The 14,728-nt window shown below is 45.2% G+C and overlaps 1 protein-coding gene across 1 annotated transcript in view; it reads left to right on the forward strand.

Moving 5' to 3' along the window:
- The window catches only part of MAPKAP1 (MAPK associated protein 1), a 171,742-nt gene that overhangs the window by 63,020 nt on the left and 93,994 nt on the right, over positions 1 to 14,728 (forward strand). The window contains 1 exon segment of the mRNA XM_044268449.1: positions 6,591 to 6,763. Within this exon segment, the coding sequence (XP_044124384.1) occupies positions 6,591 to 6,763 (173 nt within the window).

Below are 14,728 nucleotides of genomic sequence, written 5' to 3' on the forward strand. Positions count from 1 at the left end.
GGTGCGTCTTATAAAGCGAAAAAATACGGGTACTTCTTCTCCAGAATGCAGCCATGGATGATTCAGGTCGGCTAGTCCTACAAAGCTTTGTGCATAGTTTATCGGTGAATTTCCTAGTGACTGACTCCCTTTAATGGGAGTACTTCTGACAATGCATATATTATTTTTTTCCTTCCTCTGGATCAACTTGCAGGATAACAGGCCGAACTGGATGGACAGATGTCTTTTTTTCGGCCTTATGTACTATGTTACTAGAGAATATAGTATTAATGCATGCTTTTAACTGTTTTTGTTAAACTTAACCCTGACATGGATGGTTTCTGTTCCGAAACGATGGCATCACTGCGGCTTTCTGACTATAAGCATGTTATCTGTGCTCGATTAATCAGGCCTCTTAATATAGTACTGTGTAATCCATAACACCTAATATCCATGTAAAGCCATGCAGGAATACGTAAATGTCATTCCGTGCTTGTAAATACTTCCGCCTTTAGTACACGATCATTACCAGGAATTAATGCCACGCTCGTTAGGCCTCTAACCGCCGGGTATTCAGCGAAAGAGTTAAAAAGTGCCGGTTTGTTTGGCCATGTAGATGAGCAACAAATCAATTTTTATGTGGCTGTTTTCCTTTGGTTTAATGTACAGATCCCTAATGAACCCGCTTACTCCCGATGCAAGTTTATTTACAAGCCCGTAAAAGAGAGGGAAAAAAAAGAGACTTGCACTTTATTTCACAGCGTGATATCATCTCCGGACATAAATAATGGCACGAAACAAAGGCGACGAGTGCTGAGCACAAAGCTGGCAGTGCCGATAGTCATCCGAGTGCGAGCGAATAGTCACCATGGCCAAGTAATAAGAATACAGTGCAGCAGTGACAAACTTAACCCCTGCAGTATTATGCCATTCGTAACATATCTGTACAAAAAATCTCAAGGGAATTGTCCTACATTTTTTTATATATATATATATATATATACTTATACTTATAGCAGGGCTTGCGAAGGGACATATACTTAAAGAGGTTGTCCGGGTTCAGAGCTGAACCCGGACGTATCTCCTTCTTCCCCCACTCAGCCCCTCTGACATGAGCATCGGAGCACTTCATAGGCAAGGGCTGTTTTGTTTATATTTTTACACTGCTAGGCGGGGGCTTCCACCTAGCAGTGTTCCCGGTGACGTCACCGGCACTGATGGGCAGTTCAGTGCAGGGCAAGGGAGAGCATCAGAGCATGAAATGCTCCGATGCTCATGTCAGAGGGGCTGAGTGGGGGAAGAAGGGGATATCTCCGAACCCGGACAACCCCTTTAACTGCTCCCTGCCAAGCAATTCTTGCTCTGTGCGTCCCAGGGTGTCTTCACTGTATTTCTGGGTCGTGCATGTAAACTTTCTGCACAGGTGGGATCACATGTGCTGCTGCAGCCAATGACTGGCATCAGTGGCGATGTTTCCCCAAGCGGTATATCATTTCTGGCCAAGGTCCCAGATGAACCAGGTGAAGAAAAAACTGAGTTGCAGCAGTATGGCTGCTGTTGGGGTACAGCCCAACTCTCTACGTGTGAGACTTTCGGCAGGTCAGAGCGTCATGTTTGCACAGCCTGTCCAATCTGTTCAGTCCCTGCCACCCTCACCCTTAATTCTTGCATAAGTGGGAGGAACTGAATAGGCCTCACAGACTGCGCTGATGCAGCTCTTCAGATCACAGTGATCGCTGAAGCTAGGCTCCCAGTATAATGGCTAGCATTGGAGATGACTCCAATGCCGACTGCTTAACTCCCTAGACCGTGACATCAAGGCAATCAGAGGTACAGGGCTCCCTTTGTCACCTTCCGTTATGGCAGCGGACTAACTGTGGCTGTATGTCTTTTAGACTGTGCAGCAGGCACAGCCTAATAGACAGCCTGTCACTGGTACACTAATAGGCTACAATACATTGACATACAGTAAGGGTCCATAAATATTGAGACATCGACACAATTCTAAAATTTTTGGCTCTATACATCACCACAATGGATTTGAAATGAAACGAAAAAGATGTGATTTAACTGCAGACTGTCAGCTTTAATTTGAGGGTATTTACATCCAAATCAGGTGATCGGTGCAGGAATTACAACAGTTTGCATATGTGCCTCCCACTTGTTAAGGGACCAAAAGTAATGGGACAATTGGCTTCTCAGCTGTTCCATGGCCAGGTGTGTGTTATTCCCTCATTATCCCAATTACAATGAGCAGATAAAAGGTCCAGAGTTCATTTCAAGTGTGCTATTTGCATTTGGAATCTGTTGCTGTCAACTCTCAAGATGAGATCTAAAGAGCTGTCACTATCAGGGAAGCAAACCATCATTAGGCTGAAAAAACAAAAACCCATCAGAGAGATAGCAAAAACATTAGGCGTGGCCAAAACAACTGTTTGGAACATTCTTAAAAAGAAGGAACGCATCGGTGAGCTCAGCAACACCAAAAGCCAGGCAGACCACGGAAAACAACTGTGGTGGATGACCTGAAGAATTCTTTCCCTGGTGAAGAAAAACACCCTTCACAACAGTTGGCCGGATCAAGAACACTCTCCAGGAGGTAGGTGTATGTGTGTCAAAGTCAACAATCAAGAGAAGACTTCACCAGAGTGAATACAGAGGGTTCACCACAAGATGTAAACCATTGGTGAGCCTCAAAAACAGGAAGGCCAGATTAGAGTTTGCCAAACGACATCTAAAAAAGCCTTCACAGTTCTGGAACAAGATCCTATGGACAGATGAGACCAAGATCAACTTGTACCAGAGCGATGGGAAGAGAAGAGTATGGAGAAGGAAAGGAACTGCTCATGATCCTAAGCATACCACCTCATCAGTGAAGCATGGTGGTGGTAGTGTCATGGCGTGGGCATGTAGGGCTGTCAATGGAACTGGTTCTCTTGTATTTATTGATGATGTGACTACTGACAAAAGCAGCAGGATGAATTCTGAAGTGTTTCGGGCAATATTATCTGCTCATATTCAGCCAAATGCTTCAGAACTCATTGGACGGCGCTTCACAGTGCAGATGGACAATGACCCAAAGCATACTGCAAAAGCAACCAAAGAGTTTTTTAAGGGAAAGAAGTGGAATGTTATGCAATGGCCAAGTCAATCACCGGACCTGAATCCGATTGAGCATGCATTTCACTTGCTGAAGACAAAACTGAAGGGAAAATGCCCCAAGAACAAGCAGGAACTAAAGACAGTTGCAGTAGAGGCCTGGCAGAGCATCACCAGGGATGGAACCCAGCATCTGGTGATGTCTATGCGTTCCAGACTTCAGGCTGTAATTGACTGCAAAGGATTTGCAACCAAGTATTAAAAAGTGAAAGTTTGATTTATGATAATTATTCTGTCCCGTTACTTTTGGCCCCTTAACAAGTGGGAGGCACATCTGCAAACTGTTGTAATTCCTGCACCGTTCACCTGATTTGGATGTAAATACCCTCAAATTACAGCTGACAGTCTGCAGTGAAAGCACATCTTGTTTGTTTCATTTCAAATCCATTGTGGTGGTGTATAGAGCCAAACATTTTAGAATTGTTTCGATGTCCCAATATTTATGGACTTGACTGTATAAACCAAGAGCATTATAAAAATGACAAATATTTCCATAAAAAGTGGTTTTATTTTGTGAAAAGTGGCAAAAAACACACATGTACACATATAGGATATGACACTGTGTTAGCCGGAACCCAAATAATAAAGATTACATGTTATCTAAACTGCCCCCCCCCCCCCCCCCCGGTAAAAATACAGAATTGTTTTTATGTTCCTATTCGCCCAAGCCCAAATAATAAATGTTAATCAAGTCACATGTACCCCCAACAATGGTACCAAGGAAATTTACGTTTCACCTAGGGCTGAAACGATTACTCGAGTAATTCTACACAAAAAAAAAAACCTTGATGCAAATTTTTCGCATCGAAGATTCGCTCCGTGTTCTCCCGATGCGCTTGGAATACTCCCCTTTCCAGCAGGGGTCCTCCTGACACTTTACAGCACGTCCATGGTCCCGCGCTGCACTGACCTCCTGACATACGCACGCCGTGACCTGACGCGCTGTGTGACATCAGGCGCAGAGCAGCACGGAACGATGGAGTGTCGGCTGCGCCCCTGCTGGAAAGGTAAGTTGGTGAAACCGAGGTGGTGGGGGCGCGACTAAGGCCGGGCTTCCTGAGTGCACAGTGTCATAGCAACCAATGATGCTGTGCAATCCGGGTGTCAGGAGGAGCAGGGCAGCAGAAACTATGGCACAATGGGGGGGGGGGGGGGGGGGGGGGGGGAGAGCTGATGGCACAATGGGGGGGGGGGAGAGCTGATGGCACAATGGGGGGGGGGGGGAGAGCTGATGGCACAATGGGGGGGGGAGAGCTGATGGCACAATGGGGGGGAGAGATGATGGCACAAGGGGGGACATGATGGCACAAGTGGGGAGAAATGATGGCTCTGGGGGAGTAAAGCTGATGGCACAGTGGGGGGAGAGCTGATTGCACATTGGGGGAGAGCTGATTGCACATTGGGGGGAGAGCTGATTGCACATTGGAGGGAGAGCTGATTGCACATTGGTGGGAGAGCTGATGCACATGGGGGGAGAGCTGATTGCACTTGGGGGGAGAGTGATGCACATTGGGGGGAGAGCTGATGGCACATTGGGGGGAGAGCTGATTGCACATTGGGGGAGAGCTGATTGCACATTGGGGGAGAGCTGATTGCACATTGGGGGGAGAGCTGATTGCACATTGGGGGGAGAGCTGATTGCACATTGGGGGGAGAGCTGATTGCACATTGGGGGGAGAGCTGATTGCACATTGGGGGAGAGCTGATTGCACATTGGGGGGAGAGCTGATTGCACATTGGGGGGAGAGCTGATGCACATTGGGGGGAGAGCTGATGCACATTGGGGGGAGAGCTGATGGCACATTGGGGGAGAGCTGATGGCACATTGGGGGAGAGCTGATTGCACATTGGGGGGAGAGCTGATGCACATTAGGGGGAGAGCTGATGCACATTGGGGGGAGAGCTGATTGCACATTGGGGGGAGAGCTGATGGCACATTGGGGGAGAGCTGATGGCACATTGGGGGGAGAGCTGATGGCACATTGGGGGGAGAGCTGATGGCACATTGGGGGGAGAGCTGATGGCACATTGGGGGGAGAGCTGATGGCACATTGGGGGGAGAGCTGATGGCACTGGGGGAGTAAAGCTGATGGCACAAGGGGGGACAGATGGCACAATGGGGGAGAGCTGATGGCTCTGGGGGAGTAAAGCTGATGGCACAAGGGGGCAGAGATGATGGCACTGGAGGAGTAGAGCTGATGGCACTGGGGTGGGGGAGAGATGATGGCACTGGGTGGGGGAGAGCTGATGGCACTGGGGGAGTGGAGCTGATGGCACTGGGGGAGTGGAGCTGATGGCACTGGGGTGGGGGAGAGCTAATGGCATTAGGGTGGGGGAGAGCTGATGGCACTGGGGGATAGTGGAGCTGATGGCACTGGGGGGGAACTGTAGCACTTGGGCTGATCACACAGGGGGAATGAAGGGTGTTGGGGACTAATGGCAGGGGGTCTTATGAGTTTTTATAAAGGAAAACTGTCTATTAATTATTTTTTTCTTATTAGATTACTTGATTAATCGTAAAAAATAATTGATAGAATACTCGATTCACTAAAATAATCGTTTACTGCAGCCCTAGTTTCACCCTGTAAAAAATAAGCCTTCATAAGGCTACAACAGCACTTGTCCTGACTCTTGGATTGCGGCGACGTAAGAGATGTGCTATTATTATGCAAAAGCGGCAAAAAAAACACAACTACACATATTTGGTATCGCTGTAATCATACTGACCCATAAAATAACACGCTAGTTATGCCACACAGTGAGGGTCATAAATTTAAAGTGCAAAAATGGCAGAACTGTTATTTTCCCATTATTATCATATGTACCCCTAAAAGCCCTCATACCACTACATCAACAGGAAAAAAAAGCCACTTAGTGTCTTATTGCTTCTCCTTGGCTGAAAATGCTCAGCAAAAATAATAAGAGGAGTGTTTCTACGCTTCTAGAACGACCTCTGCATGTAAACTAAGTTTTAACAAATCTCATCCACACGCTGCAGAGCTTCTTCTGCATGGAAATTGACTTGCGGTGCCGATTTTTACATCCGTAGCATGTCTGTACTTGGCAGATTTTTACGGCGTATTCCAACCCTTTGAAGTAGGGTTGCAAAATCTGCATGGTTTTGCTGCCAATACGTAGCCGATTTGCAGTGGAAACATCCGCCCTTTCCACTGCAAAGAGTAGGCATGCTGTGGATTTACAAAAAATAATAATAATCTGGCGACCAATGTGCACAAAAATCTACCTATATAGATACAGATTTTGCTGTGGATTTCACCCCTCTACATTGAAAAGGTGAAGTCAGCAGTGAAGATCTAAAGCCAAATCAGCACTTTTAATCTAGAAGCACACATCATTTTTATTTAGGGGGGGGGTCCTTTGACTACCTGTGCATATTTAGTTACAAGGATTAATTTGTAAAGTAATGTTTTGTGTTTCTCTCCTTTCTCTAGGGCCACGTGGGTACCACTGCCACCAAGAAGATAGAGGTGTACCTCTCAATGCAAGCTAGCCAGGACAAGATACTGCCCATGACAGTGGTGACCATTGCCAATGCCAAGGTCCATGACCTCATCGGTCTCATCTGCTGGCAGTACACCACCGAAGGACGGGAGCCAAAGCTGAAGTAACCAACTGCTTTATCATTAATCAACTGCGTACATTTTATGTCTGAACAGAGATGAAATTGGTCATAAAAATAGCTTTAGGGAAGTCAGCCATACACATTAGTCTAAGACTGATTCAAACAAACGAATAAACCAAAACGATCATTCATTGGTTGAAATTTGACCCTAACCGATCTCTTTAGCCAGCCAATGACAACCCATCATCGTCTTTAAAGAAGACAGCTGTACTTAAAAGCTATGAACACCTTTGGGGGCAATTTTGTTTTATGATTACATTTTACGTATATTAGGCTAAAAATCATATTTTTTTCAATTGGTCTTTATTAAAATTATTGAGCCGTTCTGTCACAAGGGTTAACTGTTTATTTCTAGCTGTGTGAATCCTACTTTCGCTTTGACTTTGTGCTGGTCATCTAATAACCCTTATCCGTAATTTACTCTGAGCTCATAAACACTTATTTAAGCCACATTCCTCTCAGTAAGATAAGGATTGAGCTATAATGAGTGTTTATAATGTCAGAGAGCAAAGATAAGGAGCCCGTCGGCTCCCCAACTGACGGAAGAGACAGAAAATTAAGATCTCTCTATTACAGTATCTCCGCTCTGTACATATAAAAGGGCTCCATATTTTTTAATAAAGACCAATTGAAAAAAAATTATGTTTTACCTCATAATACAGTACAATACATAAATTTAAAAAAATTGCCCCCAAAGGTTTACATAGCCTTTTAAAGTTTTTGGCCAATAGGTGGACAAAAGACCTTAGTTAAAACTAGGTAGCCACCACTCTGATTCTCTTCCCCTTTCCTGGCTCTTTTTTAAACATAGTAGTTTGTAACCAGGGAACCTGTAAATTTTTCATGCTGCCCATATCTTGGGCAACCATGAGAATCTCCTGACAGGTTATCCTTAAAGGGGGCTGTCCACTTTTATTACCAAGGATCTCAATAGGTATCAAATTGCAGGTTGTCTCCCACAGATTCCGCAAAGGAATTGTGCAACTTTTTACTTGTCCTCCAGCACCACTACAGCGGCTCTGAAGCACTACATGATGCCCATTGAAATCTGTGGAATGTCCTTGTAACACATGGACAGACCGGGTCTTCCAGAAGAGAGGTGCTCTTTATAGCAACTCTCTACTTCAGACTGTTGAGGTTTGGTGATTTTATTTTTTTAAACCAGATTACTTCTATTAGGTACTTACCCGTCCACGCTCCTGCAGTGAGTCCGCCCTCTTTAATGCGGTGTCGCCAGCATCACTCCATTATCATTGCAACCAGACCAGCTGACAGTGAGGCTGATTGGCCAATCAGGCTTGGTGCCGGTGTCATGTGCTTCTTGTTGGAGGGGTATTAAACAGGCAACTGCTGCCCACAGTTCCCTGTGATTGGTCTTCTTGCTTCACACGCTTAGTTTCTGTATCATGTGGATTCCTGGACGTCTCACCTTCTGCCTCTTAGTGACTTCACCTCTGACTGCTAATTCTGGTTCTTATGTTACCTCCTTAATTTGACCCTTTCTGGTATATTACTCTGTGTTTCTTTCTTCCTTGGTTCTGACGATATTCTCTGGTTTAGACTTGGCCTGTCTGACTTCCCATTTCGTCTCCCCTAAGTAAGTCCTGCGCACTTAGGTCAGGGACCGTTGACCAGTTGGGAGCAGCTGTTTAGGCCGGATCGTTCAAGGAGGTAGGGACAGTGTACTGTTCCGTACCTGGGGTGACAACTTACAAGTAGACCTTGCTATTATGCATAGCTTCTTGGTTTATACTGTAGCCCCTTTTTTTTTTGTTTTTTGTATTTTCCTGCCCAAAAATGCTATTATAGAGGACCTGCATTGGGCGTTTTGTGATGGCTGCCATGACATTTATTGCCTGGCTTCCCAGACTTAAGTTTGGTACCTAGGTTGGCATGGCATCCTTCGTTTGGTACCTAGGTTGGCATGGCATCCTTCGTTTGGTACCTAGGTTGGCATGGCATCCTTCCAGTTTGGTGTGCTCAGAAAAGAGGTTCAGCCATCAATCTTTTTATTCTCCTGAATAAAAAATATATGAAAAAAAGTCAATAAAAAAAAAAGCAGTTATTCGGCTTTTATTCATTACACCCGTCGACCGTTCGCGCTATGGCGGAGCACTTTTCCCTTGACAGTGAGCACCGGCGAGCCGGCTGTGCGAGGGGCTTGCCATTCATTAGTGCACCCAGGTCACCATAGAATTCTAGAAAATTGATACTGACAAATATATCGGTTTTAATTCCATGTTGGCAATCCATTCAGTGGAAATGCTAATATTAATATGTCATTATTACTTGCCGGATCTAATAATAAATATCTCTTAAGCATGACAAGTTAGTATAGATCAGCCAGAAGGGGCAAACTCACCCTGCCGCCTCCGAAGCAAAAGGTTTTGGGAATTAATTGAGGGAATTTCAAATCAGGTAGCAAGCAAAATAACTCAGTGCCACATTCAATCAATAGCCAGAGTAAATCAGCTACTTTTAATTCCCGAAAATGATCCATATAGATCAAGCGAGCAATTAAACAATTAGCATGCACTTTGAGATTAATTAATTTCCACATCAATCATGCAATTAAAACTCGAGATTCTAAAAGGGGGAGTCTGAGCGCTGCTGTGAGCAGAGGTCCCTGGTTATGTGCAGTGAATATTAGCGCCGTCTGTGACAACATTTATTACGGACAGCGCGTTTTAGGCTTTAGATCAGAGAGTGAAAGAATACCAGAATTATAGTAGTTTTCCTTTGGTTGCGATTTAAAGGGACAGCAGCCTCATATGGTTGATCAAAGGAGATGGTGATAACTTTACTGTTTGATGTCTGCTCCTGTGTCATGCCCCGCCCACAATGTCCTCCACATGCATCGGACAACAGGGAGGAAAAAAGTGTTGGGCAACCAAATTTACACGGACAAAAATATATTCTCCTACGTCTCATCTGCCTGGAGTGTAAAGTTTTTTTTTTTTTTTAAATCTAATAACATTTTATGGTCATTTATGGCTGCACACATTTAAAGAGTTTTTTCCAAGATCACCCCCTAAAATAACAATTTTCCCACCGCTCCGTTGCTCGCTGCTGTCCTTTGTTGATTTTCCCGCAGTGGTCACATGTACACCCAATAAACCCCTGCAGCCAATCGCTGGCCTCAGCGGCCATGTGCCAACATCACAGCTAAGGCCAGTATCTGGCTGCAGTCATCACATGAATTTTTATTAGGTCCGCACTTTAGGAAACTCAATAAAGACCTGTGGGGAGCACCAGAGGGTCGGTGCTGGTACAATGGGGCATTGGTTTTTTTCTCTCTCAGAAAACTCTTTAAGAGGTTTTATCACCATAGTTACTTATGGTATCTTCCGAGGATGGTCTGACCCCCTGCAATGGTACTATTCAAGGGGCATTACACGCACAGCACCCGAGGGTGGGAACAATCTGAAGTGACCACGGTGTGGTGTGGCTTCTAGTGATCAGGTGGGATCCCGGAGGTCAACCCCCCCCTTAGTGGTTAGTAAGTAATGCATATCCTACCATAAGTATTGGTGGGAAGACCCTTTTAAAAGAAGACAATAATATTAGGAATTTCCCTAAAAAAAAAAAGTTAATGGTGATAACTTTTTCTGTTACCTGTACGTTCTCATTTGGTTAATTGTTTCTAGAGCTCTGGAGACTATTTATATGTGGCAGCGTTTCATAGTTTTAAATTGTCTCGGGAGAAAAGTCCAGGTATGAGCAGAAGGGTCATCCAAACAGGGAGAGATCTGCCTATCTCTAGGATATGCCCCCCAATGTCTGATAGGTGCGGGTCCCACCTCTAGGACCAGCACCTATATTTAGAACGGAGCCCGCAAAGTGCTGGAGGGCGCCCCGCGGCCGCCCTCTATTCATTCCTATGGGAGCTCTGAAATTAGAAGAGCGCTGGATCGGCTATTTCCGTCAGCTTGCTTGGGGGGGCCACACATGCGAGGTGCGCCCCCCCCCCGGCACTTTGCGGGCTCCGTTCTAAGTATAGGTGCTGGTCCCAGAGGTTGGACCCGCACCTATCAAACATTGGGGGCATATCCTAGCGGATTGCCACCAATGTCTGAGATGGGAATACTCCTTTAAGCCGATCCAGGTGAGGAGAATATGCACAGTGGACTCTTCTGTCCATGCCCGGACTCTTCTCCCTGTGCCCTGCTTGTTTTTAACATGATGTTTTCAGTGACCACTGCTGGCTGGAAAGTGGTCTGATTCCCTCATCGAATCGCCAGGTCGCTGACTGGCGAAGCACATTGGAGCTGTCACTTTATAGGAGTCAGGCCAGGGTGAGGTTCCTGCATTGGCTTTTGGGGGTCAGACAGGTACCCCGCTAATTACCAGTGTTAGGGATAGGCTATTTACTTTGCAAGTGTAAGATGAGGATCAGCGGAGCCATAGCACCAGGCGTCTGCCTTCCTTTTATGTGTGTATTCTTATAACCGTTCTAACCAGTATTCCAAGTAATCCGTTTCCCTGCAGCGCCACCTCTAGGAGGATGAAGCATTTTACAGTTCACACTGAAACTGGTGGTCTGTCTGATTAAGGGTACTTTCACACTAACGGTTTTCTTTTCCCGGCATTGAGTTCCGTCATAGGGGCTCAGTACCGGAAAATGCATTCTGAATGGAGAGCAATCCTTTCTGGATGCATCAGGATGTCTTCAGTCCAGTCCCTTTTACGGTATTTGGCCAAAATTCCGAAGTACTTGCCTACATAAATTTCCATTGAAATGTATTAATGCCGGATCCGGTACCAAGTGTTCCAGAAAAACGGATCCGGTTTCCCGGTCTGCACATGCGCAGACCTTTTAAATCTGTGAAAAAGATAAATACCAGATCAGTTTTTCCGGATGACACCGTAGAGACGGATCCGGTATTGCAACGCATTTGTCAGGCGGATCAGGATCCGGAAACGAATGATATCTGTTTGCATACGAATTTCCGGATCCTGCAGGCAGTTTTGGCAACGGATTCTTCTTACGCTAGTGTGAAAGTACCCTAAGGCACCAATGTTCTGAGCCCTCCACAGTGAGTGATGCTCTTTGTAGCCGCTGTATACTACTGTGGCCAAGGGTTCTTTAACATATGCAGATGATTGGACCAATTATGGGGGACAAATGTTTGTATGAAGTCTCGTTCCTAATTGTGCCAGCGATCAGCCAACAAGCGCTTGTCAGCTGATCAGACACTGGGCATTCTTAACAGCATTTAGAAAGCGTTAAGAAAACTGCTTTACGGCAGCCCCATGGGCCATAGACACAATGGTCAGGGGGGGACCTCATTGACTTCTATGGGAGAGTTTTCTGAGCATGCTCTGTGACCTGTGCGGAGGTCATTGTACAAGGAAAGAATAGATAAGATTTGACAATCACCTATTGTAAATGGAGGATCCTGTCTTAGCTATACACAGAGGTGATATCATTACAGGCAGGATTAGAAGGACAGATAAGAAGATAACTATAGTAAAGTGATCTGTACAAACCAAGAAGTGGCGCCGATTATTAGGCTTAGTGGCCAGTGCAAACTGCAGGATTTTATGGTTTTTGTTTAAATGTAGATATGGAAAATTTTAAATAACATAATAATTTTTAATTTTTTTTACGTGATTTAAATAATGGGCCATTATTTGGTGACGCATTCCCTTTCATGCAAAAGTATGAAAGACGAATGTTCATGGGTCATTGTCACGACAGGTGAAATCGCCATGACTGTGTGCTGTGGCAGCCGGGATGTTTTAGGCTCTCTCTCTTTGCTGAGTCTGGGAAGCACATTGTTTCTGCAGCATGTATGATTGAGACGCTGAGCGCAGCATATATCATTTTAATGAAACCTTTTGAACCTCTCTCCTTTTATTTGGATGAAGCATTTCCATGGAATGTTTAGCAGCGGATGTTTCCCTCGACACTTCGCCGCGCTGAGTTATGGCTCTGTCTCTCCAGCGCAGCAGATTTTATCCACATTACGATCCTGTCCCTATTGTCTCACACACGCACGCAAAGAGAGTTTGTACCGCTGCATTTATGACCACTTGTGGTTGGCGCCTGAGGCACTTTGTGGCCATGCCTTATGGTTTGCGGGGGTTGCACATTCATCCCTTCATCTGGCATGATGCCTTGTAGAGCCGGCAGGGAACTGATCCGGAGGGTCAGTGCTCGGGTCCTCAATGAGGCTGTTTATTTCTACCGCGTGACAAGAGATATTAGTAAAGATTACACCAGTTGCATCCACTATTTGATCTGGAAAGGATGGAGTTAAATGTTGACTATTACGTAGGTGTCTCCCAAAAGATAATAAGACGATGTACAAGAGGCATTATTGTGGAAAAAAACATTTCTCAGCTTTTATTTATATTTGAGTAAAAAGTGTCCAGTCCAAAATTATTCCTACCCTTCTCAATAATCAATAGAAAAGCCTTTATTGGCTATTACAGCAATCAAATGCTTCCTATAATTGCAGACCAGCTTTTTGCAGGTCTCCACAGGTATTTTTGCCCATTCATCTTTAGCAATGAGCTCCAAATCTTTCAGGTTGGAGGGTCTTCTTGCCATCACCTTGATCTTTAGCTCCCTCCACAGATTCTCAATTGGATTCAAGTCTGGACTCTGGCTGGGCCGCTCCAAAACGTTAATGTTGTTGTCTGCTAACCATTTCTCCACCACTTCTGCTGTGTGTTTTGGGTCATTGTCATGCCTGGTGCCGAAGGCCACGTTTCTCTGCAGACTGCCTGATGTTGTCGTTGAGAATCCTCATGTATTGCTCTTTTTTCATGGTGCCGTTTACTGTGATTAGGTTCCCTGGTCCATTGGCTGAAAAACACCCCCAAAGCATTAGGTTCCCACCACCATGTTTGACAGTGGGGATGGTGTTCTTTGGGTTGAAGGCTTCTCCTTTTTTTATGCCAAATGAAGGAAACATCATTGTGACCAAACAATTCAATTTTTGTTTCATCTGACCATAACACAGAAGACCAGAAGTCTTCTTTGTCCAGATGAGCTTTTGCAAAGGCCAAGCGAGCTTTTGTGTGCCTTATCTGGAGAAGTGAAATCCAGCAGTGTGCAGTGTCCGTTGGATTGTCTGCCTTGAGACATTGCCACCACCATCCCAGATTCACCAGGGTGGCCTTGGTGGTGATCCTTGGATTCTTTTTCACCTCTCTAACTATCCTCCTGGCCAGCACAGGTGTCACTTTTGGCTTCCGACCACATCCTCTGAGATTTTCCACATTGCTCAAATGTAAATAAAAGCTGAGAAATGTTTCCCCCCCCCCCCCCCCCCCCCCCCCCCAATAATGCCTCTTGTACATCGTCTTATTATCTTTTGGGAGAGACCAATGTCATTTCCTGTCAATAAATTACTTGCTGGTTGAATAAAAGTAACTAAGTCAAAATTTGCCTGGGGTATGAATAATTATGGGCAGCACTGTACATCATCTATAGGGTGACCGTACTATCTGTACCTGCATCATCTATAGGGTGACCGTACTATCTGTACCTACATCATCTATAGGGAAGCAGTGCTGTCTGTACCTACATCATCTATAGGGTGACCGTACTATCTGTACCTACATCATCTATAAGGAAGCAGTGCTATCTGTACCTACCTCATCTATAGGGAAGCAGTGCTATCTGTACCTACCTCATCTATAGGGAAGCAGTGCTGTCTGTACCTACATCATCTATAAGGAAGCAGTGCTATCTGTACCTACCTCATCTATAGGGAAGCAGTGCTATCTGTACCTACCTCATCTATAGGGAAGCAGTGCTATCTGTACCTACCTCATCTATAGGGAAGCAGTGCTGTCTGTACCTACATCATCTATAGGGTGACCGTACTATCTGTACCTACATCATCTATAGGGAAGCAGTGCTATATGTACCTACCTCATCTATAGGGAAGCAGTGCTATCTGTACCTACCTCATCTATAGGGAAGCAGTGCTA

This window comes from Bufo gargarizans, chromosome 9 (genome assembly GCF_014858855.1).
Source record: "Bufo gargarizans isolate SCDJY-AF-19 chromosome 9, ASM1485885v1, whole genome shotgun sequence".
Taxonomy (NCBI): domain Eukaryota; kingdom Metazoa; phylum Chordata; class Amphibia; order Anura; family Bufonidae; genus Bufo; species Bufo gargarizans.